Source organism: Mauremys reevesii, linkage group 3 (assembly GCF_016161935.1).
Source record: "Mauremys reevesii isolate NIE-2019 linkage group 3, ASM1616193v1, whole genome shotgun sequence".
Classification (NCBI taxonomy): Eukaryota; Metazoa; Chordata; order Testudines; family Geoemydidae; genus Mauremys; species Mauremys reevesii.
This window is the reverse complement of record NC_052625.1, coordinates 3,898,505-3,922,769: the sequence shown is the minus strand read 5'-3', so window position 1 is coordinate 3,922,769 and position 24,265 is coordinate 3,898,505. Positions and strand designations below refer to the sequence as shown.

The 24,265-nt window shown below is 40.4% G+C and overlaps 1 protein-coding gene across 1 annotated transcript in view; it reads left to right on the top strand.

Moving 5' to 3' along the window:
- SOS1 (SOS Ras/Rac guanine nucleotide exchange factor 1) overlaps positions 1–23,038 on the top strand; it is a 79,868-nt gene extending 56,830 nt beyond the window's left edge. Inside the window, exons 14-22 of the mRNA XM_039532656.1 lie at positions 4,526–4,748; positions 5,202–5,321; positions 6,190–6,352; positions 8,158–8,275; positions 11,227–11,399; positions 12,275–12,391; positions 12,606–12,870; positions 14,626–14,744; positions 18,850–23,038. Of these exons, the coding sequence (XP_039388590.1) occupies positions 4,526–4,748; positions 5,202–5,321; positions 6,190–6,352; positions 8,158–8,275; positions 11,227–11,399; positions 12,275–12,391; positions 12,606–12,870; positions 14,626–14,744; positions 18,850–19,344 (1,793 nt within the window). The 3' untranslated portion in view covers positions 19,345–23,038. The remainder of the gene's footprint in view (positions 1–4,525; positions 4,749–5,201; positions 5,322–6,189; positions 6,353–8,157; positions 8,276–11,226; positions 11,400–12,274; positions 12,392–12,605; positions 12,871–14,625; positions 14,745–18,849) is intronic.
- Positions 23,039–24,265: the final 1,227 nt, after the last annotated feature.

The following is a 24,265-nucleotide window of genomic DNA, read 5'->3' as shown; positions in this document are numbered from 1 at the left end:
GAGGAAACAGTGTACTTTAGAGCAGGGATTCTCAGGCTGTTTCACAGTATGGGCTACATCTGGAGAGGTTATCACATAGGCTGCCCCCCCCCTCCAGTTCATAATTGTGTAGCAAACCTTCCCCATTCATTTTTAATAATGAAACATCCCTGTGGCAGCTACAGCTGTTGCATACAGGAAAAGGTTATATTAGGAAAGTGTTTAATGTATATTTAGCGGCTTGAAACAGGAAGAGAACAAGCATGTGACTAATCAGTTCACTGTGGACTGTCAGCAAATTATGTAGACTGGCCAGTTTGGAAATCTCCGGTCTTGTGGACAGAGCATAAGACTGGGGTGCAGGAGTTCTTTGAGTGATTGCATGTGTCCATTCCACAGTGATACCTGTCAGCGCAGGAAGTATGCCCTTTGCTACCTCATACTGCTGCTCATTGGTATGAAGGGTAAAGCTGCCCCCAGCCTCCCCTCCGTTCCTTCTTACCACTCATGAAAGTAGTCAGAGCATGGTAGCTTGCTCTTGCAAGTGTTTTTTTTCCCTTGCTGGGAATTTGTTTTTCTAGTATATGTAGTTGGTACTCGTCTGTAGTTTTATAGTTAGTTGAGATATGTTTAATTTATTTAGTATTGTTCTTGGTGTATATTTTGGTTTCCACTTGTCTGGGAGCTGATGCCCAGTACCAAGGCATCACTCAGTCTCTGGGCTTCAAGCCTTGCACCAAATGCTACGAGTTGATACCAATAAGTTACCTGCCCTGCAGGCATCTGAAGTGCCTTGGGGAGACTAATGTCTGGGGCAGGCGCCAAATTTGCAGGGACTTTAATCCCCAAACTAAAAGGGACAGAAAGGTGAGACTATGTTACTGCCTCATGGAGACGGCTCTGTGTCCACCTTCAGAGCTTTCCTGCCCAGAGTGGGCACCGAGCCTTTACTTCTGTTAGGCATGCTTCTCTGGACATTGTGGAGTCTCGGCACCCATCTTCTTCCCTGGTGCTAAGGAAGAAACAATGGTAGGGTGAGTTGAAGGATCCACCCTCTAAGAGATTGAGGTTCCCACCACTGTCAACCAGCAAGCATGCTGGGAAACAGGAAAGAGTGTCCTTGATGAGGAGACACTCCCTGGTGCAAATAGCATGTTAGGCAGGGTCATTTACTCCAGTACAGGTGCTATTGAGACTGACCACTGCTGGAGCACCATCCCAGCCAGGGGTGCTGACCTCTTCAGTGCAGCAGCAACAGCATCAAGGGAACCTCTCAATGCCAGAGGCATAAGATGCAGCGCACAGTTTCCTGTCTCTGTCCGTTCCAGTTTCACCAGCGGTTCAGGAGACTTCTTGTCTAGCACCAATGAATGCTCATTCTGACTTACCTGCAGATAGAGCTCAGCTGTTGGGCACCTTCAGGCCATCCTGCACCTGCTCACATGGTGCTGTCAAGGGCCAAGCCTAGCATGCTTTCTTTGGTGGCATCTTTTGAGTGTCACCATCTCTTCCTGGCACTGAGAGATACTGCTCCTCCCTGATCAGGTGACTCAGGTTTATCACCTGAATTGTCACTCTTTCATCCTTGATATGCAGCTGACATTCTGCATTGGTCAGTGGGCACAAAGCAGTGGCTGGGAAGAAGTTGAGGCCCTGTGCTCTACCATTGGCCATATTGAAACCCGGGGGGGTTCCCTCACACCACCAAATCCTCTCTGCACCCGCCTCCCTCCAGATCCTCAAGCAGTGGTTGGAATAGCTCACTGAAAGAGGCATGAAATGTCAGGTCCAGTACCATGTTGGGTACTGAACAAGAATAAACTGGCCCAGTGGTTCCTCCAGTGGAATTGTAAAGGGAGGCTCCACCTCTGTTGAAGAGGGTTGCTTCCTCCCTGGAATTACAGGTAGAAGTAGTTCAGATAAGCATGCACAGATTGGTGGACATTTTGGGGTCAGCAAGGCCTCCTGAGTGGCTCTCTCCATAAATGAGGATATTCTAGAACCCACAAAGGTGGTTTGGCAAACACCTTCATTGCCATCTACAGCTAGTAGGACTGAGAGAAGGTCTTAAGCTCTCTGAACTGGTGAGTGTATCCAGCCAATGTACATATGAGAGTTCCTTTTGTTCCTCTACAATCAACATTGACTTTGGTTACAGAGGCTTCTTCCCTAGGTTGCAGAACCCACCTGGGGAGTCTCTGGTCTGGCCAAGAGATGGATAGCTCTCCACATAAATGTGAGGTTGTTGAGAGCTCTTCACTTAGCTTATCACACTTTCCTTCCCCACAGAAAAGAAGAAATTTTCTAGTTCTTATGGAGAATACAGCAGCAATGTTTTATGTGAACAGACAAGGAGAGGCCAGATTGAATTTCCTGTGCTAAGGGGGAATACAGCTTTGGGAGTTTTGTATCACCAATAAGGTTCACCCTAAACACTGTCTGGGTATTCAGAACACTTTAGTAGATTCCTTGAGCAGGTCTTTCACCAGTCACCATGAGTAGTATCTCCAGCCAAATATAGTAAGAGTCATTTTTCAAGTATAGAGGTTCCCCATGTAGTCCTGTTTACAACTCGTCACATCTGAAAGTGTCAGCAATTTTTTTTGTTTTTGTTTTTTTCTCTCAAGAGTGGGTCACAATCCAGCATCCCTGACAGATGCTTTTCTGTTACCCTGAAGGACAGACTCATCTATGCTTTACCCTCCAGTTCTGCTCCTCCCCATATTATTATTAAAAATCAAGCAGGATCATGCTCGTACAATCCTCATAACACCAGTGGGGCCTTCCCAGTATTGGTTTTCCACTCTGCTGAGCCTCTCAATTTGGGCTCCGCTGACATAACCTCCAGAATCAGACCTGATCTCTCAGAACTACGGTCACCTCCTTCATCCTAACCAGTGACTCTTCATCTTACAGCCTGGATATTCCATGGGAAGTACCTCAGGAGGTCTGTCCAAGGAATATACAAAACATTCTTTTGAATAGCTGCAGGAAACCACCTACTTAGGTACACTTACCTGTTGACATGAAAGCAGTTCTTGTGGTCTCAGCAGAAAGGTGTTTCTCCACTCTGGGCTCCTATACAGCATATCCTGGACTATTTGTTACAGCTGAAACATCAAGGTCTTTCCATCAGAGTTCACCTAGCAGCTATCTCCACTTTCCACCCTCCAATTGCAGATTGCTCTGTATTCTCCAAACCAGTGTCATTCAGGTTCTTAAAGGGTCTGGACCCTTTATTTCTCCAAGTGGAGTATCCTATCCCTCCTTGGGACTTAAATCTGGTGTTAAGGCTGATGGGTCCTCCCTTTGATCTGTTGGCTACCTGCTCGTTACTTCATCTTTTAATGAAAGTGAACTTTGTGGTGACGATTGTCTCTCCACAGAGAGTAGGAAAATTGCAAGCCCTGGTGTCTGACCCACCTTATACAGCCTTTTACAAAGACAAAGTGTACTTATGCCCACATCCAAAATTTCTGACCAAAGTAATGTCACACTTACCAATCAGCCAATATACTTACCAACCTTCTTTCAGAAGTTTCATTCTCATAAGGACAAGGAAAGATTCCATGCATTGGCTGTCAGGAGAGCATTAGCTTTCTCCTTGGAAGAAACTGTTTAGATTGTCCTCACAGCTGTTTGTGGCAGTGGCAGACAGTTTGAAGGGTCTCATTTCAAATAATAATTATTATGGATTTCCTACTGCATACATTTGTGCTACGACACATTGCGACTCTGCCCAGCACAGTGCTGGCACATTCAACAAGATAACAAGCAGCTTCTGAGCTTTTCTAGTTCATGTGCCTGTACAGGACATTTGTAGAGCTGCAACTTGGTCATTAGTTCATACTGTTGTGTCTCATTATATCATCATCCAGCAGTCTAGAGATGATGGAAGATTTGGACGTGTGGTCCTTTAATCATTATTTAGGTAGATTCTGATCCCACCTCCAGTTTGTAATGCTAGTGAGTCACCTGACTTGAAAGGGACATGTGCAATCACCCGAAGAAAAAATGCTTACTAACCTGTTCTGTAACTGTTGTTCTTCAAGATGTGTTGCACGTGTCCATTCCACAACGCACCTTCCTTCCCCTCTTTATTGGAGTCTGTCCGATAAGACGGAACTGAGAGAGGTTGAGGGCGGCTCTGCCCCAACAGGTACCACTAATGGAAGGATGTTCAACACTAGCACACTGGCCATGCACACATCTGAAGTGGAATGGACATGGTCAACACATCTCAAAGAACAACATTTACAGAAAAGGTTAGTAACTGTTTTTTCTGGGGTCCAGTTTTCCCTTCAGTTCCATGCGTGAAACTCCCATTAATTCAGAAGGAATTACGTGCATGCTACTACCAGGATCACTGGGCTCCTACTGCTATTTCTAGCTTTGCCGCTGCTTGGCTTTGTGTGAGTGAGCCACTTACCTCTGAGTATTGAGGCACAATGTTTGTAACACGGAGATTTAAAAATTGACATTAGCCTCTTTGGAGAAACACAGAATTAAAAGGGTTAAATAAATATTAATAATGTCTTTATTCCAGGTAAAGCTATGAAGAAATGGGTTGAATCAATCACAAAGATAATCTACCGGAAAAAGCAGGCACAAGCCATTGGGCCAAGCCACAATATTACTTTTGAAAGTTCACCTCCTGCAATTGAGTGGCATATAAGCAAGCCAGGACAGCCAGAAACTTTTGACTTGCTCACTTTGCACCCAATAGAAATTGCTCGACAGCTCACTTTACTCGAGTCAGATCTTTACAGGTATTTTTCCTCCATTGAAAAACTGAATTTACTATACTAATTATTACATAAACTCAAAATATTCCCAAAATTACTTCTGCAGGCCCTCTGTACAGATCCCCACTATTGGCATACCCTCTTGACACATGTCGTGTGCTAGGTTGTTAATTATGCAGCAAAAGAGTTTAAAGATGCACCACAAAGTGAAAATATTTGTATGTTTATATCATGTACATCAAGGTATCTAAGCACCTATAATTAAAACATACTATTAATTTCACTATAGTAGAGGAGAATAGCTCCTGATTCTGAGATCATGGTAGTCTGCTGTAAGCTAAGTTTTTTTGTTTTTTTTCCAAGCAGTGGTCCTTCACTAAATTAAAATTCACTGATAATTAAGACTTTTTTTGGAATAATGGTAGTCTTTTTTTAAAAGTTTTACATTATGCTTTATTTTTTTATTATTTCTTTTAGAGCTGTGCAGCCATCAGAACTAGTTGGAAGTGTGTGGACCAAGGAAGATAAAGAAATTAATTCTCCCAACCTTCTCAAAATGATACGGCACACCACTAATCTCACTTTATGGTTTGAAAAGTAAGAGTTTTTTTGTTTGTTTTTTTAAATCTCTACTTCTGGAATGTTAGTGGATCTATATAGTTCATTCAGATGCTTCCTGAGAGGTAACCTGAGGAGAAATTTTGCCTTGGGGAAGCCGCTACTTGGGCAATGGCTAAATGTTTAGTTTTCCTCTGAGAACAGCTGCTTGTAAGTAGGCTTGGCAGAATTTGATTTTCATTTTTTTTATAATTTCGACAGAAAATATGTTTATTTTTAAGCACTGGTTTTGATTTAAACGATAAAAATGTTCACAGTTGTACAAAATTGTGGGTTTTAAGCTTTTTTGTTAATTTTTATGTATTTAAACTTTCACAATTGTGGAAAATTTTTTGCAAGGTCAGACAAGGGCGGTGTCAGACAATTATTTAATGACAGTAGATGTTGGGATTCAGATAGTTAAAGCTTTATAACTGTTAAAACACAAATTGTCAACATCACATGTCAAAATACACAAAGTAAATGTCCTTAAATCAAACTCAGTTCTCAAGTTCTCAAGCAGCATTTTTCTTGCTTTGCCTGTCTATAAACTTTTATCCTCATTGATGGAAATATTTTTGTGTTGGTTTATGTGTGTATGTTGAAATCAGTGTTTATCAACTTTTATTGATAAAAATCTAATCCTTTGAAGCCTACTTCTAATATTCCCAGCTTTTTAACCTGAGAAATGGGACCTAACTTGTTCTAAATGTTTCTAAATCTCCCTCCAGTTATTTGGTGGGCCTTGTTGGATCTGTTGAAACATTTCAAAATGGTACACTTTGTGCTATCTCTGAATCTTTGTTGCTTGGCAGAGTTCTGGCTCTGTTTTATTTCTACAAAATTAGCGTTCTGCTTGTGTACTTAGATGCATCGTAGAAACAGAAAACCTAGAGGAAAGAGTAAATGTAGTGAGTCGGATAATTGAGATCCTGCAAGTTTTTCAGGAGCTAAATAACTTCAATGGTGTTCTTGAAGTTGTGAGTGCTATGAACTCTTCACCTGTGTATAGACTGGATCACACATTTGAGGTAGGTTACAATGTTTTCAGTTTTCAATCTAGAAACTGAAACGGTTAAGTTACATTCTGTTACTATAAATGCTTCTCCTTTCAGTAGCACATTAAGGGTGGTAAATGGTTCTTGGGCTTTGAAGGAGCCTTTGCTTTTGTATTCAGTGTTCACACTGTCTGGGCACAGGCACTGCCAATCACAAGACAGAGAGGAGAGACTAGAAGGGACTGAGGAGAAAAAAGCAGAAAACTAGAGTGAAAGAATAAAGCAGAGAGATGGATGAGAGTTAAAAACCTGAAATAAACAGAGGAAGAACGGCGTCTCAAAGGGAAGATGAAGAAAAACTTTTCAACTGAAATTTAAAAAAAAAAAAAATTCAATACAGAAATATTACAAATAAGGGGAAACAGTTAATGAAAAATATGGAAGAATAGATGCACCAACACTCAAAACTGAAGGGAAAAAATGGGATGAAGGAAATTTGTTATAGCTCAATTGTTAGACTTTCTAAAAAATGGTGGTTTATTACAGGGTCAGTGACAGCAAATACTATAGTTAAAGGTTGAAAAACGATCACTATTATAACTCCTTATTTTCAGATGCTTACAGTTTTCTACAACTTTTGCCTTTTGGGCTGAATCTCTGACCAAAGATGAATGTTTCTGAAAAGTTTTACTTAAATTCCTTTAATTGCTTTTGAGTTGTTGGGGAGGGAAAAAACCAATGATGGCGAGTCCCCAGATGTACTGCACATGTGTGCATAGTTCCATTTGTAGTGCTGGGGTATGCCTAGTTCTCTGAACTCCTCCAATTATGACTTCAGTTATTTGCATCATCTGAGGATTTAGTCCTCAGTGTAGATCATTGGATGTAGCAGATCAACTGAACCATTGGCAAGGACTACTGTGCATAAAGCAGGAAAAGCGAATACTTTAACAATATGCAGGCTGCACCACAAATAAGTGTACAGTGCCTCTGGCTTCCCCAAGGGAAGTAAAATCACCCGTGGAAGATTGTATGAGAGTGTAAAATATAGCTATAAATTTCTGTGTATGTCAGAGGTGCTTACCTCTAATTTCAGGAGTCCCCAAAGTGAATACAGTGGTGAGCAAGGCAGAAAGACATGGCAGATCACCAGAGCCGACTCCCTGAAACCAGTAATGGGCAAGATTGAACATAAAAGATGGATTATCAGAAAGGCATAGGCAGATTGATCAGCGCAATGGGTGTCTGGGGAAAGAGGTGGAACACGCCAGCTGCAGGAAACAGGAAGAAAGTCTCCTAGCAGGTTCCCTCCATATACTTTAGCATAGGATCCATACCCACTTGATTGGGCTGCTTGACCCTCACTGACATGAGGGTGCGTAACTGCGTTTTCCATAGGCATTTGCAGGATTTAAAGGTTTTAGAGAGATGCTACCAATATTATGATTGAGAGGAAATCAAGGCAAGATCATGGTCAGGGGCTGAGGGATATGTATGAAAGTCAGGCTTTTATAAGAGCCCTAGCTGACCTGGGTTGGAGGTTCAGTGTCCTGATTCTTATACCCATATCGCTATTTTCATCTCTAGATCTCAAAGTATTAGAATCCCATTTTTCAGATGGGGAAACCGAGGCCCAAATTGCTAAAGGCCCAGAATTTTAAGGGTATTGAGATGTTGCTGTGCTGAGCGTTGCAACACCAAACTTGCCTTTAAAAATCTGGGCCTGTGACTTACCCAAGGTCACACAACAAGGCAGTGGCAGCTGTCAGTCCTAGTCTTGTGGATGGGGCACTGGACCACAATCCCCTCCTAACTAACCGATCTGTATATCTTTTCAGCAAATTCCAAGTCGACAGAAAAAGATTTTAGAAGAAGCTCATGAATTGAGTGAGGATCACTATAAGAAATATTTGGCAAAACTCAGGTCCATCAATCCTCCATGTGTGCCTTTCTTTGGTAAGTAGGTTTGATTTGGGATGAACAGTATAAAAGAAATGTCAGTTAGTGTTTTACAAAGACTGAGCTAAAGCACTCTACAGAAATACAAGCAGAGGGGAGAAGTATATTTTAAAGGAATACCTTGAGTTTGAAGTCTAGTCAGTTTTTTTAAAAGGAGTTAAACTTAGTTTCAGTTGTCTGATTGTAAAACATTTCATCTCCCCTACTGCTGTGTGAAAGATCCACGCAAACGGGCAATATGACTGAACATGCAGAGGAAAGAATTAACTGACCACAAAGTAAACAACTGGGAAAAAATAGAGAAGTATTTTTTCTACTCTGTTCTACTGACTTTAGGTATTGCTTGCAGGGGAAAAAGTGTTTTTTAAGGACCATTTAGTCAGAAATACGATTTTTCTGAAGTTGATGGTGTCCTTGCAATGTGCACATTACTTGGAATAACGATGGTTATTCTTCGAGTGACGGTTGCTATGTGTATTCCACACACAGATAGGCCTGGGCACCACGCGCCCGAGTCTGGAAATTTTTTTAGTAAGCAGTGTCCATTGGTCTGTACATGCAAAGTAGTTTGTCTCGTGCTCCAAACCAAGTGTATAAAGGGCAGCATGGACTGATGCCTCTCTAGTTCCTTCTTACCTCCACATGGCCCGAGTCTGAATCCTCTGTGTTTGCTACATACTTGGTCAGTCCAATGGTCCATCTAGCCCAGTATCTTGTCTTCCGACAGTGGCCAGTGCCAGAGGCTTTAGAGGGAATCAGTAGAACAGGGCAATTATCAAATTATCCATCCCCTGTAATCCAGTCTCAGCTTCTGGCAGTCAGAGGTTTAGGGATACCCAGAGCATGGAGTTGCATTTCTGACCATCTTGGCTAATAGACATTGATGGACCTTTTCTCCAGGAACTTATCTAATTCTTTTTGAACCCAGTTATACTTGTGAAGGCCAAAACATCCCCTGGCAGTGAGTTCCGCAGGTTGACTGTGCATTGTGTGAAGAAGTACTTCCTTCTGTTTGTTTTGTATCTGCTGCCTATCAATTTCATTGTTTGACCTCTGGTCTGTGTGTTATGTGAAACGGTCAATAACATTTCCTTATTCACTTTCTCCACACAATATATGATTTCATAGACCTATATAATATTCCCCTCCTTAGTTGTCTCTTTTCGAAGATGAACAGCCCCAGTCTTTTTGATCTCTCCTTACGTGGAAGCTGTTCCATACACCTGATCACTATTGTTGCCCTTCTCTGTACTTTTTCCTATTCTAATATATCTTTTTTGAGATGGAGCAACCAGAACTTCAAGCAGGGGCCTACCATGGATTTATATAGCGGCATTATCATATTTTTTGTCTCATTATGTATCCCTTGCCTAATGGTTCCTAATGTTGTTCGTTTTTTGATTGCCGCTGCACATTGAGCAGATGTTTTCAGAGAACTAACCACGATGACTCAAAGATCTTTCTTGAGAGGTAACAGCTAATTTAGACCCCATCATTTTGGATGTATAGTTGCGATTATATTTTCCAATGTGCATCACTTTGCATTCATCAGCATTGAATTTCATCTGCCATTTTGTTGCCCAGTCACTCACTTTTGTGAGATCCCTTTGTAACTCTTCGCAGTCTGCTTTGTACTCAACTATCTTGAGTAATTTTTTGTTTGCAAACTTTGCCACCTCACTGTTTACCCCTTTTTTTCAGATAATTTATGAGGCTATTTGTCCCTCTCCCCTAGGAACACTTGACTATTTATTCTTACCCTTTCTTACTCATCTTGTAACCCGTTACTGATGCATGAGAGGAACATCTCTCATATCCCATGACTGCATACTTTGCTTAAGAGCCTTTAATGATGGACTGTGTCAAAGGCTTTCTGAAAGTCCAAGTCCACTGTATCAGCTGGATCATCCTTGTCTGCATGTTTGTTGACCCCCTCAAAGAATTGGAATAGGTTGGTGAAGCATGGTTTCCATTTACAAAAGCCATGCACCTGCGGACTCAATGATGGACACACATACACATACACACGTCCAAGCCCTCATCTGTGGCGTTCTTGTGGGTTCCATTTTCTCTCTTTTTAATCCTCTTGTTGTTGAATATCTCTGTGAAACCATTAGGGGAGTTTGACACAGCATGGACTAAACTGCCAGCAATATGCAGACAGTGGCTAGCTCCACATCAGTTTCACATCAGGCATAAAAAACATCATCTCCGTTCTCCAGGGCTTGGCTCAGCTCAGTAACTGGCTAGAGCTGAACCGAGAATGAATAAGGCAATGCTAGTGAGAGGAAGGAAACACTTAGAGCTCTCCACTTCTGTCAGCTCAATGAAATTACATTGCCTCACAACATTTAAACATAACTAGATTTCCCTGTTGTTTTTTAATACATGTGGTGTGTGCTTTGTAAGTGGTAGGTAGGTTAATAGATTGATCTTGAGATTCTCATGAAAACAGGCAGCTTTCAAGGAAAGGTTTAAGATATTGCCATTATTTGTAAAGCAGACAACTCTGTCATTGATTGTGATAGAGAAAATTTTGTTTCTATGGCGGTGCTTGCACTTAAAACTCTACGGTGGCGCAGCTGTGCCACTGTAGCATTTCATTGTAGATACTACCTACACCAATGGGAGGGGTTCTCCCATCAGCATAGGTAATCCACCTGCCCGAGAGGTGGTAGCTAGGTTGAACGACTAATTCTTCCATTGACCTACTGATGGCTACACGGGGACTTAAGTCAGCTTAGCTATGCCATTCAAGGGTGTGGATTTTTCACACCCCTGTGCGATGTAGTTATGCCAACTTAATTTTTTAGTATAGATCAGGCCTGAGTAATTAAAATACACAAGTTTAATTCTTTAAAAGGGCTTCATATTCCAGCTATATTCTTTATTTCCTCATAGTTTTGTACTGTAGTATCTGAATGTTCTTATTCTCTTCACTATTTTAGGAATTTATTTGACTAACATCTTGAAAACAGAAGAAGGCAACCCTGAATTTCTAAAGCGACATGGGAAAGAACTTATAAACTTCAGCAAGAGGAGGAAAGTAGCTGAAATAACAGGGGAGATCCAGCAGTACCAAAACCAGCCATACTGCTTACGAATAGAACCTGATATCCGAGTAAGTTGCATTTTCTTATGCTGAAATACTGAGAGCTTCTTTATGGTGATTATTTCAGAAATAATTTAATAGAGAAAATCAAAGGAATCTGTAGAGCAGGCTGTTTGCTCCTGGGTCTCAAGCTTTGTGTGACACAGTGCAGGATGTCCCTTGCTCATAGGTTTTTTCACACTATAGGACACCTGTAGTAGCAGGCAGTACATGAGGCTCCTCATCTGCTGTCCAGCATGATACACTGACTCCCAGTACCTTAGCCTACTGAATTTTCTGGCCTGTTCGTTCTTGGCAGAGGTCAGCAAAGCTCTCTGCAGGAGCTATGTCATTTTCCATGATCCATGAGTGAAAATCCTGCATGTTGCTATCTTGACAGAAGCAGAATTTAGGCAGTTTTCTTTTCTGCTGTATTAAAATATGACTTCTCCTTTCTATATTGAAGTTACTACAAATCCTAAAAAGAAAAAAAAATCTTGAATGTAAATTGGCACTTTCAACCCTGTTTGTAATTCATTTCTTACATACCTGCCTTAAAACACCATGTTTTCCTCATTGTAGTGAAGTTCTAAGGAGAGGTGAGGTAACACACGTGGGTTTTACTGATGTCCTCCCAAGTCAGTGGATTTCTGTGTGCTGGCAGTTTGCAAGATCTTCCCCCTGGTTTGTCAGAGTAATGGAAATTCTGAAATGATTGTCAATTACGTTTGATATTTTTACTGATTTTTTTTTTTAAAAGTTAAATTTCATGTAATTCACTTTTGCTGAATAATACTTACATAGTGCTTTTGAAACCATTGGGACTAATTGTATCAAAGAATGTAGAATCTGCCCCATGAAAGTAATTTATACTATGTAATCTTCCTAAATTTCCTGTGTTTCAGAGGTTTTTTGAAAATTTGAATCCAATGGGAAATAGCATGGAGAAAGAATTCACAGATTATCTGTTCAACAAGTCATTAGAAATAGAGCCGCGAAATTCCAAGCCTCCACCAAGATTTGTTAGTATTCAGATTTTATTTTTTTCTTAACTTCAAAAATGTTTCCCACAATGCAGCAGAGATTGTTTGTTTTAGAATTTATATGCATAATGATGAAGCTGCATTTAACTGATTTTGTGATGGAGATGAAGATCATTTTGATTTTTAAAATGTATACTTTCAATTCACTGCAAGGTTTTTAACTGCATAATATTGATATTTGGTATCACTGCAGCCAAAAAAATACAACTATTCCCTCAAATCTCCGGGTGTTCGTCCATCAAACCCAAGGCCAGGTACCATGAGACACCCTACACCGCTGCAACAGGAGCCAAGAAAAATTAGTTACAGTCGCATCCCTGAGAGTGAGTCAGAAAGTACAGCATCTGCGCCAAATTCTCCACGAACACCATTGACACCACCCCCTGCCTCTGCTACTTCCAGTACTACAGATGTCTGCAGCGTCTTTGATTCAGATCCTTCAAGTCCTTTTCATTCAAGTAGGTGCTAATGCTAGGAATGCCTTTAAATAATTAGAACAGTCAAAAATGTTTGTCCTATTTTATGATGTAAACTGATATAATAAATTTGAAGGACCAAAATGATCTATCTGCAGATGTTTTTGCCTCCTTGCACAATGGCAGACAGTTTCAGTGCATTTTTACTTAGATTACTATTATCTTTAAGTTTATTGTCGAGTGAGAGATGGGCTAGGTTAGGAATCTCGCTTGCACATCATTCCATGTTCCCTTCCAGATTCTGCCACGTCCAGGGCCCCACGTATTCCATGATGCTGCAGCAATAGAATTTGCTGTCAAACCACTCCTTGATGCAGAATTGTGCTCCAGAATCTAAACTTCCATTTAAAAAAATTACGGCCAAGATGGAAAGTTTGTGGTGAATTCAGCATCAGGGTTTTGCAATTGGTACACAGGCTGACTGGTAATCTGTTATTGAACAATGAAGATAAAAATTAATTTACCTCTTCTGCCTATTTCATAGGGAGGCAGTGTGGTGTAGTGGATAGAGCACTGGACTGGGACTTGGAAGATCTGATTTCTATTCCCAGCTTGGCCACAGATTTGCTGGGGTGACCTTGGGCAAGTCACTTCACCTCCCTGTGCCTCAGTTTCCCTATACACGCAAAATGGGTGTAATGATACTGACCTTCATTGTAAAGCACTTTGAGATCTGCTGATGAAAAGCACTAGGTCAATGGTCCTCAACCAGGGATACGTGTACCACTGAGGTCTTCCAGGGGGTACATCAACTCATCTAGATATTTGCCTAGTTTTATAACAGGCTACATAAAAAGCACTAGCGAAGTCAATACAAACTAAAATTTCATACAGACAGAATGAAAAAGTAAACAATTTTTCAGTAATAGTTTGCTGTGACATATTTGTATTTTTATGTCTGATTTTGTAAGCAAGTCGTATTTAACTGGAGGTGAAATTTGGGATATGCAAGACAAATCAGACTCCTGAAAAGGGTACAGTAGTCTGGAAAGGTTGAGAACCACTGCACTAGATAAGAGCTTGGAAGTATTATGCCGCCAGACCTGCCTAAATGTTCTCAAGAAAAATGTAGAGTTAAAAAACATAAAGTTTTGCATGAAATTGAAGAATAATTGCACACAATTCCCCCCTCCACCAAATCCATCAGTTATTCCTAGACATACAAATACATCAGTTTCCCCCTCTCTCTTCATTCACTACCAGGCAAAGAGGGCTACTCATTCTGTAGTGCACTTACAATAATAATAATTAATAATACCTAGTTTTAGAGCAGTTCTCATCAGTATACCTCAGAATGCTTTACAAAGGAGATAAATATCACCAGCCCCATTTTCAGATTAATATACCAGGAGCACAGGGAGGTGAAGTGACTTGCCCACAGCAAAAGCCATTCAGTGGGCCAATGTCAGAGCTGGGAATAGAATCCAGATCTCCTCAGCTCTGTTCCAGTGCCCTATTTGCTGGGCCATCCTGCCCACTGGGTCACACTGCCTCCCATAGAATATATATTTCATAGGTAGCTTCCTTGTGTGAAACTAAAGTATCTCCATACTTTACAGCTGTTCTTTTATGAGCAAGACAAAGACATGATGATGGTGTGCTGAATTATCTCCCTTGCGTTCGTATTTCAATAAAAGCAAATTGTTGCTAATTAAGTGTCATTAAAAGCAATCAGATGAGTAAAGGGCAGATAAAGTACATCATGTTGAAGGTTTTTGTTTTTTAAATATCCATCAGGATCTGCATCTGTCTCGTCCATAAGCTTTACCAAAATCTCTGATGAAACGTCTGGTCCTCCTCCTGTTCCTCCACGGAGACGACCAGAGTCTGCCCCGGCAGAATCATCGCCATCAAAGGTGAGAAATGTGTGGGCCCAATACCTATTGCATTCAGGTGAAACGCCCAAATCAGACCTCACACATAAGCCAATGCCTGAAAAGTGAGGGTTAGGGTAAAGGGGAAAATAACTTTTAAAGAGTCAGACCTTGTTAGTTCAATTAGATGGGTAAGAATAAGGAGCTATATGCCTCATACCTGCACAGTGACAGCTCTGTGCAACATCTTCTCATCTGCCCCAGGCTTAAAACTAATTACAATAGTAGCAAAAGGGTCTAAATTTAGGGTGAGCAATGTTTCTTATTCTTATTCTCCTGCCCTGAGCTTCTTTGCCCCTATCCTGGCATTGGCTGGGAGCACTTGAGGTTTCATGTAAACCTCCTTGTCCAGGAAGATAGTCCAAAAGGAGGATATGGGAAGTAAAGTGCTAAAAAATAGCAGCAATGTGAGAAGTCTTAAACCCTACAGTCTTCCCTAAAAGATGAAATAAAATGTACTAACCTAATGACATCTTGTGTAATGTTTCCTCTGCCGGTTGCCATTTCTTGCCTGCCTTCATACTCTATCTCTCCTCTTTCCTCTTACTGTATGTGCTTGTCTGGCCATTGGTCTTCATTTGGGACCTGATCCTGCACTTGTTGGAGGCATTGACAAAGCTCTTTTGACTTAAGTGTGAGATTGTTCAGGGCCTTAGAAAATTAGGGTGAAATTATCAAAACCACTGAAGTGATATAGGAGCCCAAGTCCCATTGGCTTTCAGTGGTGACCGGTATTGTACTGTCCTCTTGGCTGTTGGCAGCATACAATATTCTGTAGTCCCGTTGTCTGTCAGTGGCATAGGATCATAGAATCCTAAAAATATAGGGCTGGAATGAACCTCGAGAAATCATCCAGTCCAGCCCCTTGTGCTGAGGCAGGACCAAGTAAACCTTACATCTAACCTAACCAGGAAGAAGAGGTAGATGAGACTTTTTTTAAAAAACTAACAAAATCATCCAAAACACAGGACTTGATGGTGATAGGGAGCTTCAACTACCCAGACATCTGTTGGGAAGATAATACCGTTGGGCACAGATTATCAAAAAAGTTCTTAGATGCATTGGACACAACTTTTTATTACAGAAGGTGGAGAAAGCGACTAGGGGAGAAGCTGTTCTAGATTTGATTCTGACAAACAGAGAGGAACTAGTTGAGAATCTGACGAAGAAAGGCAGCTTGGGTGAAAGTGATCATGAAATTATATCATTTATGATTCTAAGGAATGGTGGGAGGGACAAGAGCAGAATAAACACAGTGGACTTCAAGAAGGCGGCCTTTAGCAAACTCAGACAACTGGTAGGTAAGAGCCTGTGGGAAACAAGTCAGCGGGGAAAAGAGAGATCAGGGGTGTTGGCAGGTTTTTAAAGAGAGATCATTAAGGGCACAAGAGCGAACTATCCCAATGCACAGGAAAGATAAGAAGTATGGTAAGAAATCATTCTGGCTAACCAAGAGATCTTCAACGATCTGAAAGTCTAAAGAGTCCTACAAGAAGTAGAAACTAGGTCAAATTACAAAGGATGAATATGAAAAAACACGTGTGTGTGTGTAAAGACAAAATTACAAAGGCCAAGGCGCAAAATGAGATTAAACTATCTAGGGATATAAATGGTAACAAGAAACATTTTACAAATGTATGGGAAGCAAGAGGAAGACCCAAGTCAGTGTAGGCCCATTACTAAATGAGGAGTGAAAGACAATAATGAAAAACCTAGCAATGGCCTAAGTGTTAAATGCCTTTTTTGTTTCAGTTTTCACCAAAAAAGTTAACTGTGATCAGGTGACTAACATAGTGAACACCGGTGTAAACGAGGTGGGATCTGAGGTTAAAATAGGAAAAGAACAAATTAAAAATTACTTAGACAAGTTAGGTGTCTTCAAGTCAGCGGGGCCTGATGAAATACATCCTAGAATACTTAAGGAGCTGGCTGAAGAGATCTCTGAGCCATTAGTGATTAATGTTGAGAACTCATGGAGGATGGGAGAGATACCTGAGGACTGAAAAAGGGCAAAATATAGTACCTATCTATAAAAAGGGAAATAAGGACACCCCAGTAAGACCTGTCAGCTTAACTTCAGTACTCAGAAATATAGTGGAGCAAATAATCAAACATTCTATTTGTAAGCACTAGAAGAAAATGAGGTAATAAGTAACAGTCAACCTGACCTTTTCAAAAACAACAACCTAATATCCTTCTTTGATAGGGTAACAACCCTTGTGGCTGGGGGGACGCAGTAGATGGGCTATATCTCGACTTTAGTAAGGCGTTTGATGCTGTCTCACATGACCTTTTCATAAACAAACTAGAGGAAATATAGCCTAGGCGGACCTACGATAAGGTGGGTGCACAACTGGCTGGAAAACTATTCAGAGTGGTTCATAATTGTGCTGAAAGGGCATATCAAGTGAGGCCCGACAGGGATCTGTCCTGGGTCCAGTTCTAGTCAGTATCTTCATAAATGATTCATGATTTGGATGGTAGCATAGAGAGTACACTCGTAAAGTTTGTGGATGATACCAAGCTGGGATGAGTTGCAAGTGCTTTGGAGGATAGGATTAGAATTCAAAAGGATCTTAATAAACTGGAGAAATGGTCTGAATTAAATAGGATGAAATTCAATATGGACGAATGCAAAGTACTACGCTTAAGAAGGAATAATCAGTTGGACAAATACAAAATGGGAAATGACTGCCTAGGAAGGAGTACTGCAGAAAAGGATCTGGGTGTTATAGTGGATCACAAACTAAATATGGGTCAACTGTGTAACACTGCTGCAAAAAAAGCAAACGTTCTGGGATGTGTTAGCAGGAATATTGTAAGCAAAACATGAGAAGTAATTCTTCCTCTTTATTCGGCACTGACAAGGCCTCAGGTAGAATATTGTGTCCAGTTCTGGGCACCACACTTCAGGAAAGATGTGGACAAAATGGTGAAAGTCCAGAGAAGAGCAACAAAAATGATTAAAGGTCTAGAAAACATGACCTATGAGGAAAGATTGAAAAAATTGGGCTTGTTTTGTCTGGAGAGGGGAAAGGGGAGGGAAATGATAGTCTTCAAGTACATAAAAGATTGTGACAACGAGGAGTGTGATAAATTGTTCTCCTTAACCACTAAGGACAGAACAAGAAGCAATGGATTTAAATTGCAGCAAAGGGGGTTTGGTTTGGACATTAGGAAAAACTTCCTAACTGCCAGGAAACAGATTCCCTAGGGAGATTACCCAACCTGTTCTTTCCCTCTTTTGACTTGCATTCCTTCCCTCTTGTTGTCAATATTAATTGTGTTGAGTATCTGGTCACCATTAACCCTTTTAGTGATGACTGAAGCAAAATAAGCATAAAACACTTCAACTTTCTTGATACCATCAGTTATTAGTTCTCCTCTCCTGCTAAGTAGAGGACCTGTGCTTTCCTTTCTTTCTTTCTTTCGCTCCTGATGTTTTTAAAGAATCTCTTCTCATTGCCTTTTATGTCCCTTGCTAGATGTAATTTATTTTGTGCCTTAGCCTTTCTGATTGTTGTTGTACAGTATTCTATAATGCCCTTAGCTGGCAATGGCATACAGTATGCTAGAGTTTGGTTGGCTGTCAGTGGGACGCATACAACTGAGTCACTTAGGTAATTTTGAAGATCCCACCCTTTATTCTTTCTTCGGGACAGAACATCATTCATTCCCTTTCCTATTAAACAGTATCTGCCTCTCTCTTCCCTCTCATTCTCTAGAGGGTACATGCCTTTGCATTTTACTCATTCCTGGGCCTCTTGCTACAAGAGGTGCCCCAGCTGAGCTGGTATTAGCTTAGAAACTGTGCAGCACAGACCACTATGCCTCCTGCAGCCTCCAGTACTTACTCCCCTGTCCCCCACTGCCATGTATCCTCATTCTCTCTCAGCCTGGGTCCTCTCCCCTGCCCCCTCCAATTGTTTAACACTTGTTGGCTGTCTCTAGTGTTTTGAGGCAGGGACTGAGTCTTTGAACATATTCATGTAACATGTAGCACAACCAGGGCCCTGATCCTGATTGAGGCATTGGGGCTATCATAATACAGATGATAACCCTTAAATTAAATGTTTGTATACTTCAGATTACTTCTGCGCATCTGGACAGTCCACCAGCAATTCCTCCTCGACAACCAACATCAAAAGTCTATTCACCAAGATACTCCGTGCCAGAGCGGACCTCCATATCTGATCCTCCTGAAAGCCCTCCTGTATTACCACCACGAGAACCTGTGCGAACTCCTGATGTTTTCTCTAGTTCACCACTACATCTCCAGCCACCGCCCTTAGGTAGAAAAAGTGAACTTGGCAATACCTTTTTTCCAAACAGTCCCTCTCCATTTACTCCCCCACCCCCTCAGACACCTTCTCCACATGTAGCACGGAGGCATCTGCCATCCCCTTCTTTGATACCACAGGATGTGGACCTCCATTCTGTTGAGGGGCCACCTGTCCCTCCACGACAAAGCACTTCTCAACATATCCCAAAGCTTCCTCCAAAAACTTACAAACGGGAGCACACCCATCCATCGATGCACCGAGACGGACCACCCTTGCTGGAGAACGCCCACTCCTCCTGAGTTGTACCTTGTGCTGGGAGTTGCATTTTCTTGGCACTACGTCTGTTGCGGGCAATGGATGCACTGAACCTGCTAGCGCTAAGGAGTTTGGATGAATACTCCATGCATTAAAAACTATGCTAGGTTGGGAATGCAGTGTACAGAAACTGAATTGCAGAAGCAGACGTGATCAGCTGATAAACTCACTGTTCCTATTGTAGTATGCAGGATGCTGTTCTAAAGTAACTGGACAACTGATTGTACCAGAAAACTGACTCAAGGGACTTTTCTGGCCAATAAGCGAAGACCGTGTTTTGTGTAATGATCTCTAATGTCCAGTACGGGAATGGAAAATATAGTCTTGTATCCATCAGTTCTATACAGTAACACAGTTATTAGAATGAAAACATTATGCACTTTTTTAAAAATCTCAAACAGGGAACTTTATATCCTTCTTAATTTCCTTTTTACTTTACTCCCTGCTTTAAAATACTCTCCTAAAATCATGAAAAGGACTGTGAGGAAGATCTGTGGTACCTAACCATGTTAGAACGAAGGCATGGCACTGTATTGCGGTCCTGTTTACAAATTGTTACAGTGAATAGTATGGGTACCTAGGCTTCACCAAAGAGGTACTTTATTATTATTTTATTAAATATTATGGTGCCAGTTGAAAAAGAAATTATTGCCAGGAAGCATAATGGGTAATTATTGCTTTCTTTAAATGGAGCAGATTAAAGTCTTATGTCATTAAAATGACAGCAAATTTTAAAAAAACAGCACTATTGTCTGAAATATTCTGCTACGTTTAGAAGACTGTTAATCTATGCTAGGTTATATCACATTCTTTTTAAGGTTTACTGATAATCCATTTCATGGCTTGTAACTATTCTTTAATCATGCCATGAAAACACAGTCACTTGTGAAAAGGAGCACTCGCTGGCCATCTTCCATAGTTATTGTCATGTTTTACTAACCATAGATTAATCAGCATACGTAGAATTGCCTTGCATTTGCATAAATCATGTGTATATAGTGAATGTCGCATAAATATGCTTGCAGATTGTTTTTAATTTAATTGAAATAAAGATACACATTTGTTTGGCTGACATACGTTAAATTATTACATGGACAAATGTACAATTCAGTTTTTCAGTTAAAAACGCTGATAAGGGGATAAAAGCACATATTGTGGTACACGTTTTTTCGTAGTTCAGTATATGTATTTTAGTGATAAAGAACAGTCTAAGGAGAAATCAGGTTTTGGCATATGAAACAAAGTTTAGTTAGAATGACAAAGCTGGGTTACTCTCAAAGCGAATTACTGTACATGTGTTTAAATTTCCCAGACGTGTCTGTAGTTTGTTATAGAATTTCAAAGTTTGTCTTAAAAACTATTAATCTTTACAGTAGCTCTTTACTATGTCAGAAATGTACATGACAGAACATTTACCTGCATAAATATCATGACATGGATTATCCCTAAACCTGTGTACTACTCCTCTGATTCTAACCAATACTGTGACAGTAATGCATGCCAGTTATTGAAGAAAAGCAGCTTTATTAATCTCCTCTACCATAATGTTTGTGAAGTGTGCAGTATCTCATCTTTATTTAATAAGAGTCATGGGTCGTAGTAAAATTATATCATGTTTCCTGTTGGATAAAAACAAACTACATTTCAGCAACTCAGAACGCCGTGTCATTAGAGACGGTTTTAGTAGAGCAAATCATGATGGAAATCTACTATTTTAGTAACTTTCTACAATGCCATTAGAGTAGTGGAATATGCACCATGATACTACAGTTTGGTCTTTACATTTCAAAAAGTGTTTCGATTTCAACAGCATTAAGCAGCATATTTTGTCATAGCCAAACGTGGAGAATTTGTCAGTTGTATATTTGTGTATATCTTTAACATTTCTATTTTGAAACCTGTTTTTCTGCCCCCTCCTCCACCAAAAAATGTTCCTTTTTCCTTTATAAGTAAGATTTATAAACTCGGCTTCAGAGGAGGACATTCTTACATATGTACTTTATTTAATCCTATCCTGTAAGAAATGTAAGTGAAGTTCCCAGTTCTTCAAATCTAACCAAGAGTAATGAATACCCTTGGTGCAATGTCTTAGAAGTTGCTGACTTTCCAGAAGAAAGCCAGGGAGCTCTCCAATGTTATCAGAACCCACATTGCCTGTCCTCTGCACTCAAAACCATGGCCCCTGTCATCACCAAGGTAGGCTAGATAGGTAGAATTGCCTAGTGGATAGGGTACTGCAGTGATATGGCACGGACCTGCATTTAGTTCCTGGCCCAGCTCCAGCCTTCCTGTGTGCACTAAGACAAGTCATTTAATATTCTCTGTGCCTTGGTTCCCCATTTGCAAAATACTGCTAATACTTCCCTACTTTACAGTGGGGTTGAGGATAAAAATCCATAGAAGTTGATTAGACACTCTGGTGATGAGGATCATATAGAAACCTAGATTAAACTCCCTTGGAGCTCAGCAACACTGCTCAATCATCCGCTATTTACCAGTGTATGGCACACCTACAACGTGCTGCCTGAACCACAAAGTGTGACAAACCAGTACCAGAAATCAAATCCCTGTGTCTAGGAGGAGAATGTTGAACACAACTGCTGAGCCACTGGCCTCTCTCAGAACTTGTCAATTTTATTTGTATTTTCAAGAAATAACCTTTTTTTTTTTTTAATAACATGGAAGAATTTCACATTTGGACAAGTTTGCATTGATTACTGATTATGGAGGTTAAAGCAAATATCCCTGAACAATGGCAGGGAAAATGGCATCATTTTAATTGGTCATATTGCCAGATTATTGATAAAATTATCTTGAATAATAGCAAGGAATGATGAAGCATCTTAAGCCAACAACTGGCTAAATGGATTTCTGTATTACTGCCGAGCCCAAATTAAAAGTCTGACACTGCTCACAAGTCAGAACTGTACTGGTGCAGAGTATTGGTTTTCAGCCATTGGGTGTTTGCATGGAGGGTGGGGAGGGGGCATAGGAGAAACGAAGTCCATTAATGAGACATGAAAGTGCAATATTTGAGCAATGTTTGAAGTCTCTCCCTAAAGTATCTCTGATCTAGAGTGTAGTGCAGCAGTGTAGGAGAAAGAAATCCAATCTTTTTCTTTTTTTCCCCAGAAGTGAAAACTGGGTGTTAAAAAGAAAAGTTCTCCATTAGTAGTTTGTAAATGTTAGTGTTTCAGATGCTGAAAACTTTATTTCAAGTTAAACTTACAATAAAGTGCAAGGAAAAGTTATTTTAACACATGGTTGTCAGGCAAAGAATTACTGTTGTCATGGCACTCAACAACCCAGGCTTGATTTTGCAGTGTCTCTTTGGAGAGAATTTTGTCTTTGCTTCAGAATCAATACCATGAAATCATTGAGAATGCGCCCATAAACTAGAAACCACTTCGCTTGTTCTCTCTTGCAATTGTTTCTAAATTCTTGTTTAACCATCGTTTTTAAAAAAGAAACGAGAGGTCTGTGCCCCCAACACAAATCCAGTTATGCCTTTACACTCTTGAGCTTTTGTTTATCATAATTATCTATTGTATAGTTTGTTGCTTTTATGCAGACAGAATCTTAAATCAGGCTTTTCTTACCAGTAAACTCTAGTATTACTTTTACTCAGTTGGGACCCTATCCAAAATGTACTGAAATCAATGGGAGTCTTTCCACTGACTTTAGCAGGCTGTGGATCAGGCCCTTAGTGTTCTTTTGAAAGATGGTTCTATTTCCCTGTGTTCAGGGAAGCGTTTCTTTGGTACCACTAGGGCTGTTGAAATGAACCGGCTTTGCCGCAGTCCCTGTAGCAGAGCTAATGCCTGGCAATAGAAATGCCAGTTCTTTCTGCTCTTGGTATTGTCTTATCCCAGCATAGCAAATCTCGTAAGCAGCCTTCCACGTTCGTAGCGGTCGTGCATTGAGACTCCACCAGGAAAACTCCCCCTTGCTAATCAATGTCTGTCTTCGTAACAATGTTCCTTAAGACTTAGTTGCTGTGATCAGTGCACTTGGTCTATGGTATGTAAAAATCACGCTTTGGTTTCCCTCTCAAAATTCATACCTTTTTCAGCTAACAGGGAGGGTCTTGCTGAAAAATGCATTTTTAAAGCAGAAAAAAAATGGGCCGCTTCTTAGATTTTTCTCTTTAAACACCCTATTTCAACAGTGTTTGATATGTGGGCTGCAGTCTTTCCTTATTAGCTAAGGAAAGAAACATGTGGCTCCATACACTTATAAAAGCCAAAAGCACTTGTAACTTGGTTTGTAAATTTCATGCCTTATTTTCCTTTTTTAACAAAAAACAAAAAACCTTAAAGTGCATTTTTCTGTCAACTGTGAGCAAATTTCTCTTTTGCCTTTAATGAAAAATAGTGCATTAAGTAGCCAATTGCTGCAAAATCAAGTGAACAAAGAATAAGGTTGCATTTGACTCCGTAACAAACAAACATGATGTCATGCACCAGGTGACTGAAAGGTTGAAAGAGAGGGGGGGAAAGTCCTGTGCCAGATGCATGCCAGTTTTAGTAGCTGCCAAATGTGCCTTTTTATTAAGAACATGTGTAATTTTTTTCAGAACAAGGTAAATTATGTGGACAGGGAGGTTCTTTTGGACAAATTTGTTTGGTTCGCTTACTAGAGAACAAGCCTGTTTCTGTTTGTCAAAGTATATTGTACAAATTTTAAGTTTTGATAAGTTTGTGTGTTTGCCTTTGTTTAATGGCATGGTTATTTGCTAAAATGATTAATTTGTCAAAAAGCGATGTCAGTCCGACCCAAATGTAAGAATAAAGCGGTAATCTTTAACTGGCATGTCTTATGACCTGTGTACCTAACCATGTCTGTAGGTGATCTTTGTATGCTTTGTCTGCAATGATATTCAGATTGCATTTAAAGTGAAAATTA